General features: G+C 51.0%; 1 protein-coding gene across 1 annotated transcript in view; it reads left to right on the forward strand.

Moving 5' to 3' along the window:
* The window catches only part of STK10 (serine/threonine kinase 10), a 167303-nt gene that overhangs the window by 100421 nt on the left and 41393 nt on the right, over positions 1 to 25489 (forward strand). The window contains exons 7-13 of the mRNA XM_011987725.1: positions 5164 to 5219; positions 6665 to 6696; positions 8667 to 8801; positions 11271 to 11819; positions 14783 to 14913; positions 21726 to 21849; positions 22303 to 22482. Coding sequence (XP_011843115.1) covers positions 5164 to 5219; positions 6665 to 6696; positions 8667 to 8801; positions 11271 to 11819; positions 14783 to 14913; positions 21726 to 21849; positions 22303 to 22482 — 1207 coding nt within the window. The remainder of the gene's footprint in view (positions 1 to 5163; positions 5220 to 6664; positions 6697 to 8666; positions 8802 to 11270; positions 11820 to 14782; positions 14914 to 21725; positions 21850 to 22302; positions 22483 to 25489) is intronic.

The raw sequence follows: 25489 nt of genomic DNA on the forward strand, positions 1-25489 counted from the left end.
CAGTGCGGGGTGGGGCGCCTGGGAACGGCTGTTGTCTTGTAAGAGAGGATAAGGAAGGGCTCTCCGGGTGAGCAGATGCCCACAGGAAGGGAAGGAGTGAGGCCAGTGGCCCAGAGAGAGAGGAGGCAAAGGCCTGGGACTGCAGCATGTTCCGCACATGCTGGGAAGAGCCAGGGGATGGGGGTGGGAGGTGGGGGAGCCGGAGCACAGGGGCCAGGGGAGGGGAGGGGAGAGAAGGGGAGATGAGAGCGGAGAGGCACTGGGGCGTCCGCCCCAAGGCTCAGTGGTTCCCTAGGAGGACACCTGGCCTCAGCATATTCTCTCCCTCCGGAGACTTAGGACAGCAAAAGCACAGAGAGAACTCAGCCCAAGGAGGAGGCGCGTGGGAAAAGGTCTCGGGAGCCAGGTGCAAGCTTCCAGGGCCCTCTCCCAGTACAGTCACCAGAACAGCTTAATTCTCTGTGCTGTCCACCAGGGAAGCCCCTTAGGACTTTTACTGGGTAGTGGTCACATGGGCACGCCCTGCCTGGCACAGACCAAAGTTCCAGACTCTAGAAGGCAAACAGGTGTTCAGCCTAAGCCATATTGTTTGCAGAACAGTTTAGGCAGAGCGGGCCACTCTTACCAGTTAATGGTGGGAGCCCTCGCCTAGTCTGCAGAGACCAGCTGAGGATTCAACCTTGTTAGCGGCCCTTTCTGAAGCTTGCGGTGCTATTTTCTACACACAGGGTCCTGCAGGGCCTTGCAAGCCAGAGCCAGGTCTTGGGCTTTATCTGTGCATTCGGGGAGACACAGTATCCGACCTCCATTTACAAGGGTCCTTCTGCCTTCTGGCTGCTGTGTGCAGGATCAGGAGACTCTGAGCATCTCATTAGCTGGCAGTATTGTCTTAGAATGGCCAGGTGGATGATGGTTTCCTGGAAGCTTTTTGAACTGTTGGAGGGAGCTGTGAGCCACCCTTTGCCTGGGCCCGTGCCTCGTGTTAGGGTGTCATGGCTGGCAGCTGGGTGAGGTCAGTGTGTTCACAGCAGTGTTCTGAAGGCTGTGCACAGCACTTGCCCAGCCGTCTGCAAATCTGCCGACCACTATCCACATGTCACTGCCACTGATGGAAGAGGGAGGAATAGGCCTGGGTGATGCAACAGGTCTGCCCTTTCACTGCTCTGTCTGCTCCGGCTCTACCCCCAGCATGACAGTCTTAGAGGTGCGGTGGCAGGAAGGGGAGGAAGGGGCCACACCAGGCACTTGAGTCTTTATATTCACCCAGCTTTTCCCAGCTTCCTCCTGTGTGCCGTGCACGGGGCCTGTGGTCGGCATTCTGAGCCACTATGTGTCCTTCTGGGGTAGCCGCTTAGTTACTATGAGTGTGAGCTGCGGCAGGAAAGTCCAGGGTTCGAATCCCAGCTCTGCCACTTACTGGCTGTGAGCCCCTGGGCGAATGGCTGAACCTCTCTGTGACTCGCTTGTCAGTCTGAAATGGGAGTGAAGGGCAGCAGTGCCCTTACTGGGTGGTTGTGAGGATTAAATGAAGAGGTGCTATGAAGCGCTTAGCTTAACTCTCAAGCACAGTGCTCAAGGAACGCTTGATGCATAGGACCGATGTATTTATTTTTTAAAAAATGAAAGGAACCAGAATGCAAAATGGGGTCTGTCTACTGCCGGGGGTAGGGGGTCACAGCTGTTCCTTTTACATTTCTGTAATGTGTTTGAAAGCAAATTTCTGGAGTGCCCAAAGGCCTCATTTTCTGGGTATTGTGGGGAGTGGGCTGGGGCCCCCTGAAGTGGGTGAGGTTGAGTGGGGCTGTTGTCACTGTCCAGGCCGCTTGGGGCCAATTGTTTCCTGTAAGAGGCACCTCCTGCCCTGATGCATCCGGCTTCCAGGACATTCCACGGAGAGACCAGCTGTCCCCCATCCCCGCATGGCAGCTCCGGAGCTGCAGCCTCAGCCAGGAATTTCCGCTCCGTACTTGGAAAAATGTCCTGCCAGAGGATTCTTGCCGTCCAACAGAAAGGGTTGCAGAACAAAGGGACGATCTCTGGAGATGAATAAAGCGCGTTTCATGCCTGCTGCGCTGCTGCTGCTTCACCCGCGCACCTTTTCCTCTCCAGTGAGAGAGGGTGGGCATGGTGTTACCCCCTCAGGGGAGGGCACCAGGATCAGAGCAGGGAGGTGACCGGCCCAAGGCCGCTTGGCTTTGAGTGACAGAGGTGGGCCCGGCTCTTGGCTTCCCAGGCACTTCTCCAGTGCTGTCAGGCTTCAGGGTGCCTGCCTGCTCCAAGAAGCGCCAGGCCCTCACGTCTCCCTGTGTCCTGCCCTGGGCGGAGTGATTCGCGCCCCCATTGGTTTGTGATTCATTCATTGACTCCTGCAGACATTCTCTGGGCCCGGACCAAGTTGTGGGTAGTAACCAGGCTCTGAAATCAGACACACCACCCCCGCTCCCCGCCCCAGCATCTGCATGGTTCTCACTCTGTGCCTCAGTTTCCTCATCTGTAAGATGTAGAGAGTGCTGGCTGCACAGAATTGTGTGAGTGAATGAGATTTTGTATGGAACATTGTTAACACCACAGCTGTCACATATGAGATGCTGAGTAGATACTGGCTGAATTTGCTCTTAAACCCGTCCACTCTGTCACAGCTGCTCTTGTCAAGGTCATCAGAGATTTCTGTGCCATGGGTCAGCCTCGGTGTTTGTCTCACTGGACCCATCAACGGCACCAGCCCAGTCGATCTCCTCCTCCTCCTGTCGGCACTCGACCTCCAGACCTCCACACACCCTTGGTCATCAGCCTCTCCTTCTCCTTTGCCTTTGCTCGTCCCACTTTGGCCCGTCTTGTTAGCATGAGAGTGCACAGGGCCCTCCCTCCATCTCCACGTGCCCAGCGTGCAGCACTCCCAGCTCGATGCCTCGGCCCGCGTCCAGCTGTTTACTCCCCAGATGTCCAGCGGGCATCTCACACGAACTCTGAGCACTTGGATCTTTTTGCCGACGTGCTCCACCACTGGCTTTCCCATCTTAGCCGATGGCAGCTCCACCCTTCCAGTGGCTCAGGCCCCAAACCATGCAGGCACCCTTGCTTCTCTTTCCTCCACACTCCTAGCCCACCTATCAGGAAATCCTGTTGTCCCTGCCCTCAGCACATGTCTAGACTTCAACCATTTCCCGCCCTTCCACTGCAGCCACTACCTGGGCTGCCACCACCTCCCACTCGAGCTGCTGCCTCCACGCTGGTCCCCTACCCTCTCCGTTGGGTCTGGGCTGAGCACAGCAGCCAGAGGGAACCTTCTCAACAGGGGCCAGCTCATGTCCTGCCCTGGCCGAAGCTCCCCAGTGGCTGCCATTTCACTCTAGGAAAAACCCAGAGTCTCAGGGCTGTTAGAGTGCTGTGTGATCCGCCCGCCCACCCTTCTGACCCCCTCGCCTCTCTCGCTCCCACACTCCAGCCTCACTCTGCTCCAGCCTGCCCAGCCCCCTTGCTGTGCTCCGAACACAGCAGGCATGTTCCTGCCTCAGGGCCTTGGCACTGGCTGTCTGTGCTGCCCGGAATGGCCTTCCTCCGGATCCCTCTGTGACTTACTCTCCAAGTCATTGCTCTAATGTCAGCCTTGTGCTGAGGCCTCCCCCAACCACCCACATGAAATTGTGAACCCACTACACTCCCCACATTCCCGGTCCTCTTTCCCTGCCCTACTTCTTCCTTCTTCCATGGCCCATGGCACTCAGGATGTTACTTGCTTATTAGGTTTGTTGTCAAACTCCTCGCTTAGCATGTCAGCGCTCCGAGGTCAGCATCTTTGTTTCGTTCACCGATAGGTCCCAGGAACAGTGCCTGGTATGTAGAGAGCCCTCAGCAAATATTTGCTAAATAAATTGACTTTTTTTTTTTTTTGAGATGGAGTCTCACTGTGTCTCCAGGCTGAAGTGCAGTGGAGGTATCTTAGCTCACTGCAACCTCCACCCCCTGGGTTCAAGTGATTCTCCTGTCTCAGCCTCCCAAGTAGTTGGGATTGCAGGCATGCGCCACCACGCCTGGGTAATTTTTGTGTTTTTAGTAGAGATGGGGTTTCGCCATGTTGGCCAGGCTGGTCTCAAACTCCTGACCTGAGGAGATCTGCCTGCCTCGGCCTCCCAAAGTGTTGGGATTACATGTGTGAGCCACCACGCCTGGCCAAAATTGACTTATTTTTACCTAACAAACGGTTACATAACCCTTTGTCCAGAGATGGTGATGGTGATGGGGACGATGGTGGTGATGACGGTGATGGTGATGATGGTGGTGATGGTAATGATGGTGGTGATGGTAGTGGTGATGGTGGTGAAGGTGATGATGGTGGTAGTACCTCCATGCCAGGTACTACTCTAAGTACTTAGCAAATGTCACCTAATTTAATCCTCATACCAACGCTCTGAAGTAGGTGCTGTTCAGTTCTCCATTGAGCCGATGGTAAAACTGAGGTACACAGCGGTGAAGTAGCCTACACAAGGTCACATAGCCTGTAAGCCACAGAGCTGGGTTCTGAACCTGGTCCTCAGGTTCAAGAGTCTGTGCTCTTGACCTCTCTGGCAATCTGCCTCTCCAAATGAATGAAAGAGCGAGAAGGAGGGAGGGAGACCAGAAGAGAGGGAGAGAGGATTCAAAGAGATGCCAGTGCCTGGAAACTGTGAGCATTATTAGGTGTTTTTATTTTTTTTATTTTTTAAAAATGGAATCTCGCTGTGTTGCCAGGCTGGAGTGCAGTGGCCTGATCTTGGTTCACTGCAATCTCCGCCTCTTGGGTTCAAGCGATTCTCCTGCTTCAGCCTCCCAAGTAGCTGGGATTACAGGCGCCTGCCACCACGCCCGGCTAATTTTTGTATTTTTAGTAGAGATGGGGTTTCGCCATGTTGGCCAGGGTGGTCTCGAACTCCTGACCTCAAGTGATCCGCCCACCTTGGCCCCCCAAAGTGCTGGTGTGAGCCACCATGCCCGGCCTATTCAGCGTTTTTTACAGCCCATCTTGGAGTATAGGACCCCTCTGGCTGACGGTTTCTAAGCACATAGAGGAAAAGTAGGCTCCAGTTCTTGGAAAGAATGTCTGTTTAGATGGCAGGGGAGGCCCTGGCTAGAGGGCAGGTGCTGGTTGGCGAGCTGTGTGATGCCACCTGTTTTGGCCTTTTTCAGCAAAGATGGCACTGAACAGCCACCCAGTGCCTCTTACTGGAGAACTGGGCGGTCAAGTTCCTCTGTCATCTAGCCTTCCACTGGGGACATGTGTGCCCAGACCAGCCTACCTGGTGCAGGCTAGCATTCTCCCTTGCAGCATAGCCAGGGCGTTATCTCTTTAATGGGCCTTTAAACACATCTCTGGAGGCGGAGCTGATGGAGTGTCGGAGGTGGTCTGTGTTTTGTGTCCCAGAGCAGTCTGTAAAACAGTGTTTGGGCCTAATTAGCCACAGGACTGGTGGCCCTGTGTGCCAGCCTTGCTTGCTCTGGTGCCCGCAGAGCTGCCCTGCTCACCTGCCTATCACAGGCTTTCTTCCCCATGCCCCCCTTCCTCCTCCTAAGGACGCTGGGGTGGTCGGGGGAGGCAGTGGAGCAGATGGTTCTGCCTCAAGAAAGCGGAGTTCCTGGCTGTGCTGAAAAGCCACTGATTTGATCAATACATGGGGTGCCCCGATGAAAATCTGGTGTTTCCAGAAGCCCATGTCTGCATTTATTTATTTCTGCCGCATCTGCTTCAGCCACTGCGGTGAAGTGTCCTGTGGCATTTCGCTCAAGTTCACTTGTATTAGATTGTGCAATGTGGAGCTTAGGAACCTTTGAGATCTTGGTTCTCACCTTTGGTTCCAAAGAGCTGTACTCTGGGGGCATTTGGGAGGGAATAGGAGTGACTAGGAATGCAAACCAGGCTTTTCTTTTTTTGTTGTTTTTGAGACAGTCTCCCTCTGTCACCCAGGATGGAGTGCAGTGGCATGATCTTGGTTCACTGTAACCTCTGCCTCCTGGGTTCAAGCAATTCTTCTGCCTCAGCCTCCTAAGTAGCTGGGATTACAGGCATGTGCCACCACGCCCGGCTAATTTTTGTTATTTTTCGTAGAGACTGGGTTTCACCATGTTGACCAGGCTGATCTTGAACTCCTGACCTCAGGTGATCCACCGCCTTGGCCTCCCGAAGTGCTGGGATTACAGGTGTGAGCCACCGCACCCAGCCATAACAGGCTTTTCTGATTGTGCTGCTGCTCCTGCTGCTGATGGGGGTGATGGTGGTGATGGTAATGGTCGTGGTGATGGTGATGATAGTGGTGATGGGGGTGATGGTGATGGTGATGGGGATGATGGTGGTGATGATGGTAGTGATGGTAGTGGTGATGGTGGTGAAGGAAGATGATGGTGATGATGATGGCTGCCATATCTGAGCATTTACCATAATGCTTATAACAGCTGCTCCTAGTATATAGTTGAGCAAACTGAGACTCAAGGTTAAGTGACTTGCCCCAGTTGGTGGAGGCTGGATTTTACCAGGTGCCTTGGTTCTAGCGTCTATAGCCAGCACTCTTAACTTCTATGCTACTTTGCCTCCCATGATTAGTAAACCCTTAATGCCCCACTCAAGACCTCTTAAAAGTACAGAGCAGCCAGAATGACATCTTTAAAGGGTGGTAGTATCACTGCTGCACTGCAGCCTGCTGGTGGCTTGTGAGGACAGTCTCTGTGGTTCACCTGTATACACACCCCATCATTCCTCTGCGTCCTGTGTCCCACCATCCCGCCTGTCTTGTGGCTCCTGCCGCCAAGCTCAGTCCAGTCTCTGGGCCTTCTTTGTACCAGCTGCTCCCTCTGCCTGGAATTCTCTGTGCCCAGATCTTTCCCTGGGGAACCCCTTCATATCCCTTGAATTCGACTTTGAATGCCTGCAGACTTTGGTCTCCACCAGCCTCAGCTATACAAGATCTGAAATTCTCTGGTTTATCATTTGAGTCCCCGCGCCCGGCCAATTAAACTGTTTTAAATGAACAAACAGATAAGAATGATTTGTTATGAACATATCTTTCTGAATGTGCTTTCCAGGTGCTAGAAATTTGTTTTTTAGTCATTTAAATACTTCCCCAGCAATCTTGTTGACACTTCCTCCCCGGATAAATTTTCTGAGAGTAAAAACAGTGAATTTCTTGAGAGCCTTCCTGTAAATTGTAAATGAGCAAATTCTAGCTTCATCATGCCCCCACCCCACCCCATCACTCCTTTCCCAGTGGCCCTGGGTGAGCATGGTGGGTTGAGGAATCCCACATCCCTGGCTACACCCGGGTGCCTTCACCCACGACACCTCACACTGACTTAATATCGCTAAGACCTTTTGCTTTGGCGTTTTGCAAGGTCCGTAAAAGAACATTCACTTTTAAAGACTCTGACATTTCTCTAAAAACCTAGAATAGAACATACACCACTCTGCCTCAAGATCTTGTATTTCCTTTCTTAAAACCAAACACATATGTCCACCCAAAGACATATACGAGAATGTCTCTAGCAGCTTTATTCATAGTTGCCAAAAGTGGGAAACAGCCCAGATGTCCGGCAGCAGTAGGATGAATAAACAAACTGCCATATTCGTACAGTGAGACCCTGCACAGAAATAAAACAGGAACAGTTTACCGAAATAGATGACAATGTAGGTGAATCTCACAGTCATGACGCCGAGTAAAGGAAGCCAACGCGAAAGACTGCATACACGATGCTCTGATTCTAGGAAGCTGAGGAGCAGGCTCCCGAGGCTGGTGGCGTGGGAGTGGGGTTGCCTGCCAAGGGAGACGGGAGCCTTCCCCAGTGATGGAAATGTTCTGTATCTTGAGCTGGGTGGCAGTTACGCTGGGTGCATATATATGTAAAAAGTCATTGAGGCTGGGCATGGTGGCTCACGCCTGTAATCCCAGCACTTTGGGAGGCTGAGGTGGGTGGATCACTTAAGGTCAGGAGTTTGAGACCAGCCTGGCCAACATGGTGAAACCCCGCCTCTACTGAATATACAAAAAATTGGCCTGGTATGGTGGTGCATGCCTGTAATCCCAGCTACTTGGGAGGCTGAGGCAGGAGAATCCCTTGAACCTGGTCGATGGAGTTTGCAGTGAGCCAAGATTGCACCACTGCACTCCAGCCTGGGCAACAAGAGTGAAACTCTGTCTCAAAAAAAAAAAAAAAAAGTCATTGAGGTTTACAACCTGTGAACTTTGCGGTAGGAATGTTATTCCTCAACAAAATATATGTAGCATATTTTGTAAAACTATATATTAAAACCATTTAAAAAGGAAAATAGACACCTTCCCTGCAAACACGGCTTGAGCTCCTACTTTGGGCTAAGCATTTTCAAGTGCATGATCTCATTTAATCCGCATGACCTCCCTGTGGGTTCCTTGTTATCGTGTCCACTTGAGAGATGAGGAGCCTGTGGCTCAGAGAGGTTAAGTGACATGCTCAAGGTCACATAGCCACTGAGAGACAGAGCTGGGATCTGCCCTTTTTCCAACACACTTGGGACTTTCCAGGCTGTCTCTGGGTCTCCAAGTTCATGTGTACATTTTGCTCAGGAATGAGGCTGGCCTTTTCTGCCCTGGGGGATAAGCTCCCCCAGCCTCTTCCACCCCACCCTGACCCCAGAGTGGTTCTAATCTAGGTACATTTTGCCCCCTCAGCATCCCTTTGTCAGCAGCATCACCAGTAACAAGGCTCTGCGGGAGCTGGTGGCTGAGGCCAAGGCCGAGGTGATGGAAGAGATTGAAGACGGCCGGGATGAGGGGGAAGAGGAGGACCCCGTGGATGCCACCTCCGTAAGGCCGGGGAGAGTGGGGCTTAGCGGGGGCTGGGAGGACGGGATCTCAGCTGGCCCTGCTGGTGTGGGAGGGGCAGGGCAAGCCGGGACTCTGGCTCAGGCAATTTCTTCCCAGCTCAGAGGTTGCAGACGCCCATGCTGCAGGTAACGTAAGTTGGCCTGTGGGCCGGGGGCGGGGGGTTGGCGGCAGAGGGTGTTGGCCGGATCCTGATCCTGCGAGTTTTCAGGAGGTACCAGGGATCTAGATTTTCACATGAAATCTTCCAATTTTTAAGAGTTGGTAACTGATTCATGGCTTCCCATCCTTTGTTCCCGTCACGGCTCACGTCCCAAATGAGACTGTTTTTAGCTCACTTTGGGATAAATACGTGAGGCTGCATATGGCCACAGGCAGCACCCTGGCCCCCCTCTAGCTGTGCTCGGTGCCAAGGGAACCCATGTCTGGGCACATTTGGAACGCTTTTGCAGCTTCAGTGCTTGCTGGATTTAGATTGAAATTAAAGCTGATTTAAATTTCTAAAAACCCTCTGAGCCAAGGAAAACATGTCTGTGGGCTGGATTCTGGCCCGAGCTGTTGCTCTGTAGTCCCTGGTCTTGCTGCTGGGGGAGGCCTCTTCCCAGGGATAGGGTGGCCGTCCCGATGGCTCCCTGTACCTAGAGAAGCAAGGGCTGGACTTACCCATCACGGGATGGAGCTGGCCCACATCTTTGTGCTGTGGACGGCACTGAGGCTCTCTCAGATTTAATTCAGTCCTGGGTGAAGCCTGAGGCTGGCGCAGACCCTCACCAGGGTGAAGAAGGAAAGGCCCGAGGGGCGGGGCAAGCAGAATCATCACAACCACCCCAGCCATGCATGGAGCCCCTGGTGGCTGCCGGGCACTCTACAGCTCTGATACAGGGTAACCAAGCTCCGTTTTACACACAGGAAAACTGAGATCGATGCAGTGAAGTGGCTGGCTGAGCTGATAGATGACAGGGCCGGGGTGGATGTGGAGTAGGAGAACCTCAGTGGGGCCTGGCTCCAGGAGGAGGCGGGAAGCGCTCACGCCCAGCCCCGTTGTCTACCGGCAGGAGGCTGATCTTTGTCCTGAGGGTACTGGGAGCCCTGAAGGCTTTCAGGCAGGGACTGGGTACTCTGGAGGTGACAGAATCAGATCTGAGTTTTTGAGCCATCACTGTGGGTGCCGACCAGAAGGTAGATTGGAGTTGCTTCCACCAGCTGCCATAGCTGAGGTTAAAAACCAGTGGCTGGCAAGACCCAAAGGAATGCTTATAGTATAAATCCATTCATACCACGTTTAGAAGCAGGCACAGCTCACCCGTAGCACTTAGAGACCACAGAACAGTGACTACATCAAGAGGTGGGAGAGCATTGCCACTGAGAAGGATGGGGCGGCAGGGGATGGCCCTCTGGGGCAAAGCAGTGGTCCCCTCCTGACCTGGAAAGTGGCTACATGGATACTCACTCTGTTCACCAAGTTGGACATTTATGTTTTATACACAGGAAGGATGTTCTGTTTCACCATAGCATAGCAACATTTCCAGTACTTTCCACCCAACAAAGACTCTAAAACACAAAAATGAAGCTGAAAACTTAGTGGCCACAGGGGCTGAATCCAGTCCCCAGACAGGCTTGGCTTGGCCTTTATGTGACTTTTTAAAAAATATGAGTTAGTTGCCACCTAAAAGTTAAGAGATGTCCATTAAAAACCTAGATTTCAAACTTGTCTTTAAGAATTGGAAGGTTTTGCTGGGTGCGGTGGCTCACACCTGTAATCCCAGCACTTTGGGAGGCCGAGGCAGGCAGATCACTTGAGTCCAGGAGTTTGAGACCAGCCTGGGTGACATATCGAAACCCTGTCTCTACTAAAAAAATGCAAATATTGGCTGGGTGTGGTGGCATGCACCTGTAGTCCCAGCTACTCAGGAGGCTCCTCAGGAGGCTGAGGTGGGAGGACCACTCCCAGGTGGGAGCCTGGGAGGCAGAGGTTGCATTGAGCCAAAATGGCTCCACTACACTCCAGCCTGGGTGACAGAGCAAGACCCTGTCTCAAAAAAATAGATAAATAAAATTAAAACATTAAGATTTAAAAACTGGGAAGGTTTGGGCACAGGGGAGCCATTTTCCCACATTATCACAATTGGCTGGAATGGAGTGGCCACTGACCCCTCCCTGTGGGCCATGAGCTGGCCAGCTGGCCACAGCTGCCTCCTAGGAGGAATAACAGCTATTACATTCGGCTAAGATTAGAGATAGCGAGGAGATTGCTATGCCTCAAAATAAATAGTAATTTTTTATGGTTAGGCAGTAGGGAGAGAGGAAGACCGTGGCTAGGGAGATGTCTGCTCTCCTTTCTTGGCCCTGGCCCACTTCATCTTGAGGGTGTCTGACTCTCTCCATTGCATCTCTGACTCTTGCCTTGAACATACAGCAGCATGGCCTTGACTATCTTTTTTTTTTTCCTAGACTCTGGAGAACCATACTCAGAACTCCTCTGAGGTGAGTCCGCCAAGCCTCAATGCTGACAAGCCTCTCACGGAGCCATCTTCCACCCCGCTGGCACCCAGCCAGTCTCAGGACAGTGTGAATGAGCCCTGCAGCCAGCCCTCTGGGGACGAATCCCCCCAAACCACCAGCGCCCCAGTCGTGGCCCCTGGAAATGAGAACGGCCTAGCAGTGCCTGTGCCCCTGCGGAAGTCCCGACCTGTGTCAATGGATGCCAGAATTCAGGTAGCCCAGGAGAAGCAAGTTGCTGAGCAGGGTGGGGACCTCAGCCCAGCAGCCAACAGATCTCAAAAGACCAGCCAGAGCCGGCCCAACAGCAGCGCCCTGGAGACCTTGGGTGGGGAGAAGCTGGCCAATGGCAGCCTGGAGCCCCCTGCCCAGGCAGCTCCAGGCCCTTCCAAGAGGGACTCGGACTGCAGCAGCCTCTGCACCTCTGAGAGCATGGACTACGGTACCAATCTCTCCGCCGATCTGTCGCTGAACAAAGAGATGGGCTCTCTGTCCATCAAGGTAACGCCGCCTCTCCCACCACGGGCTTGCAGCGAGACCATTGCGGGATGTTCTGCAGCTCCATTTTGCTTTCAAAAGCGTTTAGGGGCTTCCTTGCATTTTAAGCGGTTCATTAAGGAGTTTTGGTTTGACTCATGGTTTAATCTCCAGAATATCTGGGTTCAGTGTGGGATTTAGGAACGTCAAGCAGTTGGTTTGGGTTTAAATTTCAAAGCTTGGTAAAATGCCCTGGTGAAATTTGGGAGCGAGAACTCTCAGGCCTTAGCTACAAATGAATTTCTGTCATCCGGAGGTCAGCCACGAGACCCAGCTGGTAACTGGTAAATCCAACTAAAGAAACAGCTCAAAGCTGTCTTCCCTGCCTCCGGGGCCTTTCTGGAGGTGGGCAGTGTTGTGAATGACAATAGCCACCGCACTAGAGGCCTGGGCGGGAGGCGAACCCTGTACAAGTGCTTTAGAAAGAACAGACAGCCTCCTTCATCCTCTCACATTACAGATAAGCCGAGGAGGCTCAGGGAAGTGAGGAGCCAGCCCAGGGCCAGGTAGGAGTGGGAAGGTGGTCAGACCCTAGGCTCCGAACTCGAAACTGTCCCAGTGGGAGCCATGGCCTCCTTCTTCTTAGGCAGCTGGAAGGGGCTGACTCCTTTCCTGGCCTCCCCGATAAATCCCAGGGTGTTATTAAACTCACGATGGGTCACCTGACCCTCTACCCAAGGCTCATTTTAGAGGAAATACTGTATGGTTTTGTTTTTCCTTCCCAAATTTACTTGGTGAAAAACGCAGTAGAGACTCGAACGTATTTGCTAAGCAAAGGGGAGTGACAGGAGCCGCAACGGCCAGTCAGCTTTAGGCAGGGAAGGGAAGCACATTTCCAACAGGCCACGTGACAAGCATGCACAGCAGCTGTTATCTGTGAGCAGCGTCTTCCTTCGGACAGGCATCCTGCCACTTTTCCTAAAGACACTAGGTGAACAAAAGGGTTTTTTGTTTGACTTTTTAATGAGGAAGACCCACCGAGAGCAGGGGCTCCCCTGCTCTTCTCAAGGCTGTGGAGAATGTTGCTGGTTGACTGCAGTGTGTCAGGGACCTCCAGCTGTTCTAATGAGAGTCCCCCGCTGCGCCAGCACCCCTGGGCGTGACTAGGAGCCTGTTCCTTCAGCGATGGAGGCCCCCTGGCCAGGAACAGGTCTCAGCAGAGGGCTGTGGCTGTGGATGCCCCTTCTTCCCCTCCGCTCTCGCTCCTGCCAGCCTCCACTTCTCATGGCCGGTCTGACCCATCCTGCCTGGGTCCTGGCACATGTGAGCTGGCCACCATAGAGAGATGAGAGTCGGGCATGCTGGGTCTATGCTGATGCTGTCCAGCTCCCCTGGGCGAGGTGCCATGGGCAGGAGACAGGGGCCCAGACTTCAGGGAGCAAGAACAGTCTGCCGCTCTCGACTCAGCAGGAGTGGGGCTCAGCATCCTGCCACGCTGGTTCCTCAGTCTTCTTTCAGAGGCTGGGAGGCCCTTCGTTAGGAGGGCAGGGCTGGGCTACACCAAAAAGAGTCTTCGGGCCGGGTGCTATGGCTCTCGCCTGTAATCCCAGGACTTTGGGAGGCCGAGGCGGGTGGATCACGAGGTCAGGAGTTCGAGACCAGCCTTACCAACATGGCGAAACGCTGTCTCTACTAAAAATAAAAATAAAAAAATTAGCCCGGCATGGCCGGGCGCAGTGGCTCACGCCTGTAATCCCAGCACTTTGGGAGGCCGAGGTGGGCGGATCACGAGGTAAAGAGATCGAGACCATCCTGGCTGACATGGTGAAACCCTGTCTCTACTAAAAATACAAAAGTTAGCCGGGCGTGGTGGGAGGCACCTGTAGTCCCAGCTACTCAGGAGGCTGAGGCAGGAGAATTGCTTGAATCTGGGAGGTGGAGGTTACAGTGAGCCAAGGTCACGCCACTGCACTCCAGCCTGCCAATAGAGTAAGACTCCGTCCCCCTGCAAAAAAAAAAAAAAAATTAGCCGGGCGTGGTGGCACATGCCTGTAATCCCAGCTACTCAGGAGGCTAAGGCAGGAGAATCGCTTGAACCCGGGAGGCGGAGGTTGCAGTGAGCTGAGACTGCGCCACTGCACTCCAGCCTGGGCAACAGAGCGAGACGCCATCTTAAAGGAGTTTTTGAAACCAGCCAAGAGGCCAGAGGCAGTGGGCAGAGCGGGAGGGTTATGGGGACACCTTCAGAATCAGAGCTGAGAACTTCCAGAGGGAACCACGTATTAAGACACACTGACACCTCCAGGATTCCGGGTGGCACCTGCACAACCACTTGTGGCATGTGTGATTCCTCACAGTAAAAGATCACGACGATGCATAATCTCACGGTGGTTTGGCTACCAAACCAGTTATGAAAACAGCCTTTAATTTTTGAGCTCCTTGGGATTTTGGCACCTTGCGCGAAGGTTGTGTGTGGTCTGCAGTAATAACCGTCAGAAAGAAATGCCAGGCATGGAACATGCATCGGGAGTGGGCACTGCGCTGTGGATCCACCGTGTGTTCTCTCATTGGATCTTTACAACTACCCTGGGAGGCAAGTAGTGTGATTGTCCTCCCTGAAAGGTGAGGAAGCTGAGGCTCAGGCAGGACAAGAAGCTGGCCTGGAGACACAGAACCAGTAAGTGGTGGAGTGAGGGTTAGAACGCAGCTCTTTCTGACACCATGTCCTGGATGCATGAGAGGTGCTGGCAGCGAGGTGGGGGAGGCCTCAGCACAGTGTCCGAAGACTGAGACCTGGGAAAGGCAAGGGAATAAGCTCAGACCCTCCAGCTCCTAGGTTAAGTTGAGGCAAGAGGAAAGATGGATGGCTACATCTCTCTGGGGGTGGTGCTGAAGCTGTGGGCCCAGCAGAGCTGTGGCCTCACCTGCCGTGGCAGGTGGTCCTTAGCTGCGATTCTGAGACTTGTCTAATGGTTTTCCCTGGCCAGGACCCAAAGCTGCACAAAAAAACCCTCAAGCGGACACGCAAATTTGTGGTGGATGGTGTGGAGGTGAGCATCACCACCTCCAAGATCATCAGCGAAGATGAGAAGAAGGATGAGGAGATGAGATTTCTCAGGCAAGCCTGGGAAGGGCCACCAATGGTGGTAAGAGGGTTGGGCTATGGTAAGAGGTGTGGGCATTGGCCCTTTTGGTGAGAGGGCTGTCTGTCTACAGCATGAAGTGGGGGAATCAAGGAGACAAAAGGAAACCCATTTTGCCTTAGATCCTGCACTCCCCCCTTTATCCAACCATTCATCTATCTATCCACCCATCCATTCATTTATTCACCCATCTATCCACCTGTTCACCTATCTATCTATTCATCTATCCACCCATCAGTCTACCCACTCTTCCACCCACTCACCCCTCCACCCATCCACCTATCTACCCACTCACCTTTCCATCCATCCATCCAACTGTGCACCCATTCGTCTACCCATCTACTTAATCATCCATCCTTCCATTCATTTATCCACCCATCTATCCACCTACTCAGCTATCTGCCTGTCCATCTATCCACCCAATCGTTCACCCATCCATTCATCCATTCATCTATCCATCCATCCATCCATCCATCCAGTCATCCACTCATTCATCTACCACTCACTCACCTTCCATTTATCCAGCTAACCATCTACCCATCCATCTACTCACTCACCATTCCATCCTTCCCTCCATCTGCCCAAGTATCCATCTATTTATCTAGCCATCCACCCAATCACCCATCCATCCGTTTATTCTTCCATTCATTTATCTATCCATCCATCTATTTACCTACTCCCTATCTACCTTTCCATCTGTCTACCCAGTCATCCACCCAGTTACCCCCCATCCACCCACCCACCCATCTACCCATTCAGCCCTCCACCTGTCTACCTAACCATTCATCCATCTATCCATCCATGTATACACCAACCCACCAGGTTGGAGACAAGGTGGTGACCCAAATAGATAAGGCCATTGCCCTTGTAGAACTTAACACCTAATGGGCCAACATACAGTACACAAGATAATCCCTGATTGTCCTACGTGCCATGAAGGAAGTAACAGGTGACATGATGGTGAGTGCTTGGAGTGGGGAAGGCTGCTGCAAGGGAAGCCCCTGAGCCAGGCCTAAAGGATAAGGGGAGGAGAGCTCGGGGGAGCCCAAGGGAAACTGCAGTTGCTGAGACCCTGAGTAATAACTACTCAGCGTCTTTAAGGGGGACTGGTGGAGGGAGACAGGGAGATCTTGACTCTCTGGGCAGTCTCTGGGCTCAGGCTGGGGCAGTGGCCGGGAAGAGGGAAAAACGTGGTCAGATTTGACCTACATTTTGGAGGCAAAACCAGTGAGCTGGTGAAGGATTGGAACAGGGAGGAAGGTGTGAGGCAAAGCTGTTTGCTGGGATCCGTCTTTATACTTTTCAGTTCTCCATCCCCCACTTGCAGCCCTCCTTCGGGAGACCCTATTTCCACATTTTGTAAACAAAGGAGGAAACACTGTTTCTGGGCAAGTAAGTCACTTGCCCCGGGTCTTCCAGCTGGGCAGGGGTAAAGCTGGGATTCTAACTGGGTCTGTCTGTGTGAGAATTCCTTCAGGTTTCACTGGACCTTGTAGTTGGCAGGAGTTGGGGGAGCTTAACACTTAGGGAGGCCATGGAGCCACGGAGTTCCCTAGGGGCCAGGCCTTTGCAAGGTAAATTCATGATTAGTGTAGAGAAAATTTCTGGAACATTAATCACATGTTTTTATACATGTGAATTAAAATTTTTTTAATTTTATATATTTATTTTTATTTTTTGAGACGGAGTCTCGCTCTGTCGCTCAGGCTGGAGTGCAATGGCGTCATCTCAGCTCAGTGCAACCTCTGCCTCCCGGTTTCAAGCGATTCTCCTGCCTCAGCCTCCTGAGTAGCTGGGACTACAGGTGCCCACCACCACGCCCTGCTAATTTTTGTACTTTTGGTAGAGACGGGGTTTTACCATATTGGCCAGGCTAGTCTCGAACTCCTGACCTTGTGACTCGCCCGCCTCGGCCTCCCAAAATGCTGGAATTACAGGTGTGAGCCACCATGCTCGGCCTAATATTCATATTCTTTTAAAAGCATAAGCATGCAGCCGGGCACAGCAGCACACACCTATAATTTCAGCACTTTGGGAGGCTGAAGTGAGAGGATTACTTGAGCCCAGGAATTCGAGACCATCCTGGGCAACATAGTGTCTCTACAAAAAATTTTAAAATTAGCTGAGCACATACCTATAGTCCCAGATACTCGGGAGGTTGAAGTGGGAGGATCACTTGAGCCTAGGAGGTCAAGGCTGCAGTGAGCTGCGATCATGCCACCACACTCCAGCCTGGGCAACAGAGCAAGACCCTGTCTCTCAAAAATAAATTTTAAAACTAAATTGTAAAAAATAAAAGCATACGCCAGGCACATTGGCTCACACCTTTAATCCCAGCACTTTGGGAGACCTAGGCAGATGGATCACTTGAGGTCAGGAGTTCGAGACAAGCCTGGCCAACATGGCAAAACCTGGTCAATACTAAAAATTCAAAAATTAGCCAGGCGTGGTGACGGGCGTCTGTAATCCCAGCTACTCGGGAGGCTGAGACAGGAGAATCACTTGAATCCAGGAGGCGGAGGTTACAGTGAGCCGAGATGATGCCACTGCACTCCATCCTGGGTGACAGAGTGAGATTCTGTCTCAGAATAAAAATAAAAATAAATAAATAGATAAATAAGCCAAAACCAAATAAAAGTAGTTTTAGATGTTCTGGATCACTTCTCCCTCTGGGAACAGGGGGAGGAAAGACAGATTTTTCACTAGTTAGTGTGGTATCTGCATACACCACACACACACACACACACACACACACACACACACACACACACACACAGGTGTCATCTGTGTGGATTGGGAGACTAGGGCACAGGTTGTTTGGGCAGATGACACCACCTTCTGTTCAAACTAATGGTCACCTGAGAGGCACTCTGGACTCTGAGCTTCAGCCTCAAGAGGTGGGTTTTCATCACCTCCCCTCTGGGCAATTGAAGTTCCCAGGGATAGAATTCTAGATTGGCCACACCCCATGAAGAAGCAGTGCTCTCTGGCCCTGGCTGTGGGTCCCCATCCACCTCCTAAGCAGAGCAGCTGTGTGCTACTCAGGGTCAAAAGGTGAGACTTGAGGAGGTGAAGAGGTGCTCGTCAGGAACCAGCGTTTTCTCGTTTGCCTGCCGTGGTCTGGAGGTCTGAGCAGCTGTAAACCAGGCCAGGCTGCCACACGCCAGGGGTGTGGCTGGCCCTGATCATTCCCTGCTGGCCCAGGCCCCTGGCCATACCTGAGCCCTGGCATTTTTGGAGAACTGGGTCACACCTCGGCTTTTGAACTATGTGGTTGAGCATTTATCACATTCCCAGACTGACAAGGCTTCCGGGCAGAGCTCCTCCTGTCCCTCCCTAAAACCGCTTCTGCCGTTCCCTTGCCCTTGAGTCCCAGTCTTCTCCTTGCCTGCCTTTTCTTCTGAGAGCACAGGTGGGCCAGGGAGTGCTAGAGTCTGGCTGCCTGCCTTCTTTCTGTACTCCTTTTTACGCTTTTTGTCAATTCTTCTCTAAACCTTAGTTTCTCTTGAGTCAGGATTTCCGTTTCCTCATTAACACTCTCAAAAACTGCCTCTTCTCTTCTCGCTTTCCAGAGAAGCAGAGGCTCAGTCTTCCCTCTGCGGCTGTAGAAAGCACCTCTGGCTGTTCCCAGAGGCAGGGCAGCCATTGCCTCTTCTTCCTTGGTAGAATTCGAGCAGTTGCCACTTACAGAGTGCTGGTCATGTGCCACGTGGGCACCTGACCTGTGCCATCTCATTTATCCCTCAAAGGACCCAAGAGGTAAAGATCATTAGCCTCATTTTGCAGAGGAGGGAATGAGTGCCACGAGGATGAGTGACTCTCCAAGAGGTCACCCAGCTGGAAAGCTGACTGAGCCTAGATTCAGATGGGCGCTGTGACCCCAGAGAATGTGCTTGGCCTCACTGCACTGCCCAACCCCTCCTTGTGCTGCTCTTGGGGGGCAGTTCTGTAAGCAGTTATGGTCCCTCCGAGCCATGAGGAAGGCCGCTGGGGTCAGAGTGTGGCCTCATGGGAATCAGCATGGCGCTGCACTGGACTAGGACACAGGCCTCACGGACCCCGACCCCGAGAGGCCGCCAGGAGCCCCCAGCTCAGTCAGGATGCTCAGGTTCTTTCTGTAGTAGTTTGATTTTTTTTCTTTTTTTCTGATTATATAAATGACATGTGGCAGTTTTTTCTTTTTTCTTTTTTTTTTTTTTTCTAAGCAGAGTCTGACAGAGTGCAGTGGCACAATCTCGGCTCACTGCACCCTCTGCCGCCCAGATTCACACCATTCTCCTGCCTCAGCCTCCGAGCAGCTGGGATTACAGGCGTGCAGCACCACACCTGGCTAATTTTTGTATTTCTAGTAGATGGGGTTTCACCATGTTGGCCAGGCTGGTTTTGAACTCCTGACCTCAAATGATCCGCCAACCTCGGCCTCCCAAAGTGCTGGGATTACAGGTGTGAGCCACCGCACCCGGCCTACATAGCAATTTTTAATGGATTTGCTCATTAAGAAACATGGTAAACACTTGGGGCTTATCCCTCCAATATTTTTTCTGTGAGTACACACATATACATACTGGCAATATAGATACAAAATTAGGGCATGTGGCTAAGGTCAATTTTTTTTCTTTTTTTAACACAGGATCTTGCTCTGTTGCCCAGGCTGGAGTGCAAGTGGCATAGTCATGGCTCACTGCAGCCTGGACCTCCTGGGCTCAAGTAATCTTCCAGCCTCAGCCTTTTAAGTAGCTGGGACCACACAGATGCACCCCCATGCCCAGCTAATTTTTGTCTTTTGGGCAGAGATGAGGTCTCACTGTGTTGCCCAGGCTGCTCTCGAACTCCTGAGCTCAAGTGATCCTCCCAACTCAGCCTCCCAAAGTGCTGGGATTATAGGCATGGGCCACCACGCATGGCCTATGTAAAATTTTTATTATATATTTTTTAGCAGGTAATAAAGGTTGAACATCCCAAATCAAAAAATCCAAAATCCAAAATGCTCCAAAATCTGCAACTTTTTGAGCACTGACATCAGATTCTCACTGAAACATTTCAGACTTCAGATTTTCAGATTAGGGTTGCTCGTTCAGTAAGTATAATATTCTAAAATCTAACAAAATCTGAAACCCAAAACACTTTTGGTCCCAAGGTTTTTCGGTAAAGGATACTCGACCTGTATAAGATCATGGTTCAAAATTTTTTTTAAAAAAGAAAGAAGATAAACAGTGAAAAATTTTCCTCCCTCATTTTCCTACCAGAAATCCAGTTCTCTTTCCTGTGTTAATGTTTTATGGTTTAATCCTTCCAGAGATACTAGAAAAGTAAACAATACATATATGTGTGTACAGACACATATTGTTGTCCTTTTTTCTCCCGGATAAGATGGCATAAGAGACCTATTCTTTAATGTCTTGCTTTTTTTTTTAACCTAGAGATTATTCCATATCTGTTCATAAATATTATTATTATTATTATTATTTGAGACAGAGTTTTGCTCTTGTTACCCAGGCTGGAGTGCAATGGCACAATCTCAGCTCACTACAGACTCCGCCTCCCGGGTTTAGGTGATTCTCCTGCCTCAGCCTCCCGAGTAGCTGCGATTACAGGCATGCACCCCCACGCCTGGCTAATTTTGTATTTTTAGTAGAGACGGGGTTCTCCACGTTGCTCAGGTTGGTCTTGAACTCCCGACCTCAGGTGATCCGCCCTCCTTGGCCTCCCAAAGTGCTGGAATTACAGGTGTGAGCCACCATGCCTGACCGAATTATTTTTATTTTTAATAGATGTTTCCTTATGTAATTAAACATTTTCTAAAACTTGAATTTTTTAAAGTTGTATGGAATTCCATCATACCAATGTACTTTATTTACATAGACCTATATTGATGGGCATTTGCTTCCAATTTTTTACTAAATAACATTGATTTTAAATAATTGCATATTCTTTTTTTTTTTTTTTTTTTTTGTGGTGGTGTTGTTGAGATGGAGTTCGCTCTTGTAGCCCAGGCTGGAGTGCAATGGCATGATCTCGGCTCACTACAACCTCCACCTCCCAGGTTCAAGTGATTCTCCTGCCTCAGCCTCCTGAGTAGCTGGGAGTACAGGCGCATGCCACTATGTCCAGCTAATTTTTGTATTTTTAGTAGAAGTGGGGTTTCGCCGTGTTGGCCAGGCTGGTCTCGAACTCCAGACCTCAGGTGATTCTTCTGCTTTGGCCTCCCAAAGTGCTGGGATTACAGGTGTGAGCCACCATGCCTGGCTGACTCTTGTTATTCAGTGGTCTTGTGCGTCGATAAATATTTCTTTAAAATCAGTATCCAGAAGTGAAACTACTGTGTCAAAAGACATAAACTTATAACCAAATTGTCCTCCAGAAATGTACCAGTTTCTACCGTCAAATTTTCTACATCATGAAAATGTAGTTTCTACACAAATTTTCTGCATCATGTTTTCTACATCATGACATTGTGGTTTCTGTTTCATTTGTCTTTTATATCTATATAGGTGATTCTAAAATTTCTTTTTATCTTTTGCTTCATGTCTGTTCATGTTCTTTGCCACTTTTTTTGGTTAGGATAGTGTTCCTTTTTATTGATTTGTAGGTACTCTTTATTTATTAAGATTATTAAGGTTTTGTCTGTCAATAAATATCAAATGAAGGCTGAGTTCTAGTCATGCCTATGACCAAGACTTGTGTGATTTTGCTCCATGATCCAACCCTCAGTGTTCCAAGCTGCAAATATTGTGATCCCTGAGGCCAGTTTCTTACTGTGACATATCTGTATCCTTTAACCTTTCAGGCGCCAGGAACTCCGAGAGCTTCGGCTGCTCCAGAAGGAAGAGCATCGGAACCAGACCCAGCTGAGTAACAAGCACGAGCTGCAGCTGGAGCAAATGCACAAACGTTTTGAACAGGAAATCAACGTGAGTGTGAGAAAAGATGGGACCCTGGAGGGCTTCTTGCCTCTGTATGTTCTCTCAGTGGAAGCTACATAGTGGGAATGATTGGGTAGTGAAGAGTAATTCACAACAATTGCCCAATTCCTGGAGGCTTCCTGATCTTGTTAGGCGGTGACTTGTTAACACAGAATCCCGTGAAGGTCACAGTGATCCCGAGTCCCACGGGAGGATCTCCAGAGGGCAAATAACCTTTACTGAGCACCGTGCAACGTGCTGGTCTGGTCTCCCATTTGCAGATGAGGAAATGGAGACTCGGGCTAAGCAACTTGCCCCGGGTCACACAGCAAGGGGGTGGTGGAGTTGGGATTCAAGCCTAGGTCTGATCACAGGCTCTGAGTTCTCCCCATCCCACTCCCCATGTCCCTGCTAAGTACAAAGTGACTTTGCTGAATTTCTCAGAATTTCTGCTCCTTTCAGGCCAAGAAGAAGTTCTTTGACGTGGAATTAGAGAACCTGGAGCGTCAGCAGAAGCAGCAAGTGGAGAAGATGGAGCAAGACCATGCCGTACGCCGCCGGGAAGAGGCCAAGCGGATCCGCCTGGAGCAGGATCGGGACTATGCCAGGTTCCAAGAGCAGCTCAAACTGATGAAGAAAGAGGTGAGTATGTGCTGGGTGGGGGCAGGGGCAGCTTGGAGTATTAGGGCCTTCTTAGTTGCAAGTGATCGTGGCCCCAGCTCAACCTCACCTTGGCAACAAAGGGGTGTGGCTAAAGAGCTTGGGAGCAGGTGAGGCTGGATCTGTGTGCCCGAGCTGTGCCATGAGGAGCCACTTCTCCATCCTGTGAACTCTGCTTTCCTCTGTGTTGCTGTGGCTTAGGGCAGGCCCTCACTGTGTGGCCTCAGGCAGCTTCCTTCACATCCTCCCAGCTTAGCAACCCCTGCCGAGAAAGAGCAGGGAATAAGGAAGGGCTGGTGGCCCAGGGGAATTTGAGATGCTGTTCCCAGAAGGGCCGGTGGGTGCTGGGTGGGTGGGCACATACAGCATGCCCTCTACGCTCCACCCTCTCTACCTCCTCCTCCTCCCTGTGTTGGAAGGGGAAGGGGAGGGTGGAAGGAGGAGTCTGGTCCTGAGGCACATCTCATGGGCTGCTCTGGAGAGAGGCATCTGGGCGTCAAAGAACAGCCCATGCCTCCCTTTGTGGAGGACGGAGAGAAGCAGGAACACCAGGGCAGGCTGTCCTCAGTCTCCCAGCTGGGAGCAGTGGATGAGCAGCCTCTGAGGGTGGTCCTCGGGACCTCAGAGCCCAGATTCCAGGCTTTACCATGGTGGGCATGACATTTGGGGCGTCCCAGAGGCCGTGGGCAGCTGCCTCTGGGAGCCAGGGCTCCTGGCCCGCTGAGCAGCTGAGGCAGTCACCTTAAGCACAGATGTACCTCGGAGATACTGCCGGTTTGGTTCCATACCCCTGCAATAAAGTGGATAAAAAATAAAGCCAGTCAGTATTCAGTAAACCATGCTGTACACAGATGTGCTGTCACCTGGGCTTTGTGGCTCCATTTTTAGAGCACAGGCAGAGTAGATTTAGCCTGATTTTTTTTTTTTTTTTTTTTTGGGGGATGGAGTCTTGCTCTGTCACCCAGGCTGGAGTGCAGTGGCGCAGTCTCGGCTCACTGCAACCTCTGCCTCCTGGGTTCAAGTAGTCGTTGTGCCTCAGCCTCCCAAGGAGCTGGGACTGCAGACGTGCACCACCACACTTGGCTAATTTTTGTATTTATAGTAGAGATGGGGTTTCACCATATTGGCCAGGCTGGTCTCAAACTTCTGACCTCATGATCTGCCCACCTCGGCCTCTCAAAGTGGTGGGATTACAGGCGTGAGCCACCGCGCCCAACTTAGCATGATTCTTAAGGGCCCCTAGGATTTTCAAAATGGTAAATGAGCATTGGCTTCAACTTCAAGTCATCATCAGCATTAACCCCTAACAAGAGAATCAGCCTGTCCTTTGAAGCTTTGAAGCCAGGCATTGACTTCTCCTCTGTAGCTTTGAGAGTCCTAGATGGCATATCTTCTACCCAGAGAACGCTGTTTCATCTACACTGAAAATCTGTTGTTTAGTGCAGCCACTTTCATCAATGATCTTAGCTAAGTCTTCAGGATAACTCACTGCAGCTTCTGCGTCAGCACTTGCTGCTATACCTTGCACTTCCATGTTACGGAGCTGGCATCTTTTCTTGAACATCATGAACCAGCCTCTGCTAGCTTCCAGCCTTTCTTCTTCAGCTTCCTCACCTCTCTCAGCCTTCACAGAATTGAAGAGTTAGGGCCTTGCCCTGGATTGGGCTTTGGCATAAGGGAGTATTGTAGCTGGTTTATCTTCTACCCGGATCACTCAAACTTTATCTCAGCGTAGACCGTTTTGCTTTCTCATCATTCATGTTCATTGGAGTAGCACTTTTATCTTTCGAGAACTTTTCCTTTGTATTCTCAACTTGGCTGACCGTCTGGTGTAGGAGGCCTAGCTTTTGACCCAGTAAGTTTTCTCCATGCCTTTCTCACTAAGCTTCATCATTTCCAGCTTTTGATTTAAAGTGAGAGACGTGGCAACTCCTGCTTTCACGTGAGCACTTGGAGGCCATTGTGGGGATATTCATTGGCCTCATTTCAATGTCGTTGCGTCTCAGAGAATAGGGAGGCCTGAGGAGAGGGGAGGAGACGGGGGAAAGGCCAGTGTGTGGAGCAGTCAGGTCACATTCAACATCTATTGATTACGTTTGCTGTCTTACATGGGCTCATGGTACCCTATAACAATTACAGTGGTGACGTCAGAGGTCACTCATCACAGGTCGTCATGATAGAGATAATAATAATGAAAAAATGTGAAATATTGCGAGAATTACCAAAACGTGGACGGGAAGTGAGAACATGCTTTTGGAAAAATGACGCTGATAGACTTGCTCGACACAGAGTTGCCACAAACCTTCAATTTGTAAAAATCACAGTGTCTGCAAAGTGTAATAAAGTGAAGCATGAAAAAATGAGGTATACCTGCACAACATTTCAGAGGACCCAAGAACTCAGTCATCAAGATAAAAAAAATGTTAATGCAGCTGGGCGCTGTGGCTCACACTTGTAATCCCAGCACTTTGGGAGGCCCAGGCGGGGGGATCACTTGAGGTCAGGAGTTCAAAACCAGTCTGGCCAACATGGTGAAACCGCATCTTTACTAAAAATACAAAAAAATTAGTTGGGCGTGATGGCAGATGCCTTAATCCCAGCTACTCGGGAGGCTGAGCAGGCGAATTGCTCGAACCCAGGAGGCAGAGGTTACAGTGAGCCGAGATCATGCCATTGCAATCCAGCCTGCGCAACAAGAGCGGAACTCCATCTCAAATATATATATATATATTCTGTTCATTTCTGGATTTGTTAATTTCCAGAGAAGCCAGACAAACAAACAAAAAGTCCAATATTGAATAAATAAAACAGCTACCAACATGCTAGGGAAACATATAGACTGGCTGACTAGAGATCCAGAGAGATCTGCTTTAGACGGGTCTGGGAAAGCCTCTTAGTGTTTGACGTGTAAACTGAGTACAGAAGGGTGCTGGCAGGCCTAAGAACCTTCCAGGAGGGTGGGACAGCACCTGCAAAGGCCCTGAGGTAT

The sequence above is a fragment of the Mandrillus leucophaeus genome, unplaced genomic scaffold (genome assembly GCF_000951045.1).
Source record: "Mandrillus leucophaeus isolate KB7577 unplaced genomic scaffold, Mleu.le_1.0 Scaffold314, whole genome shotgun sequence".
NCBI lineage: Eukaryota > Metazoa > Chordata > Mammalia > Primates > Cercopithecidae > Mandrillus > Mandrillus leucophaeus.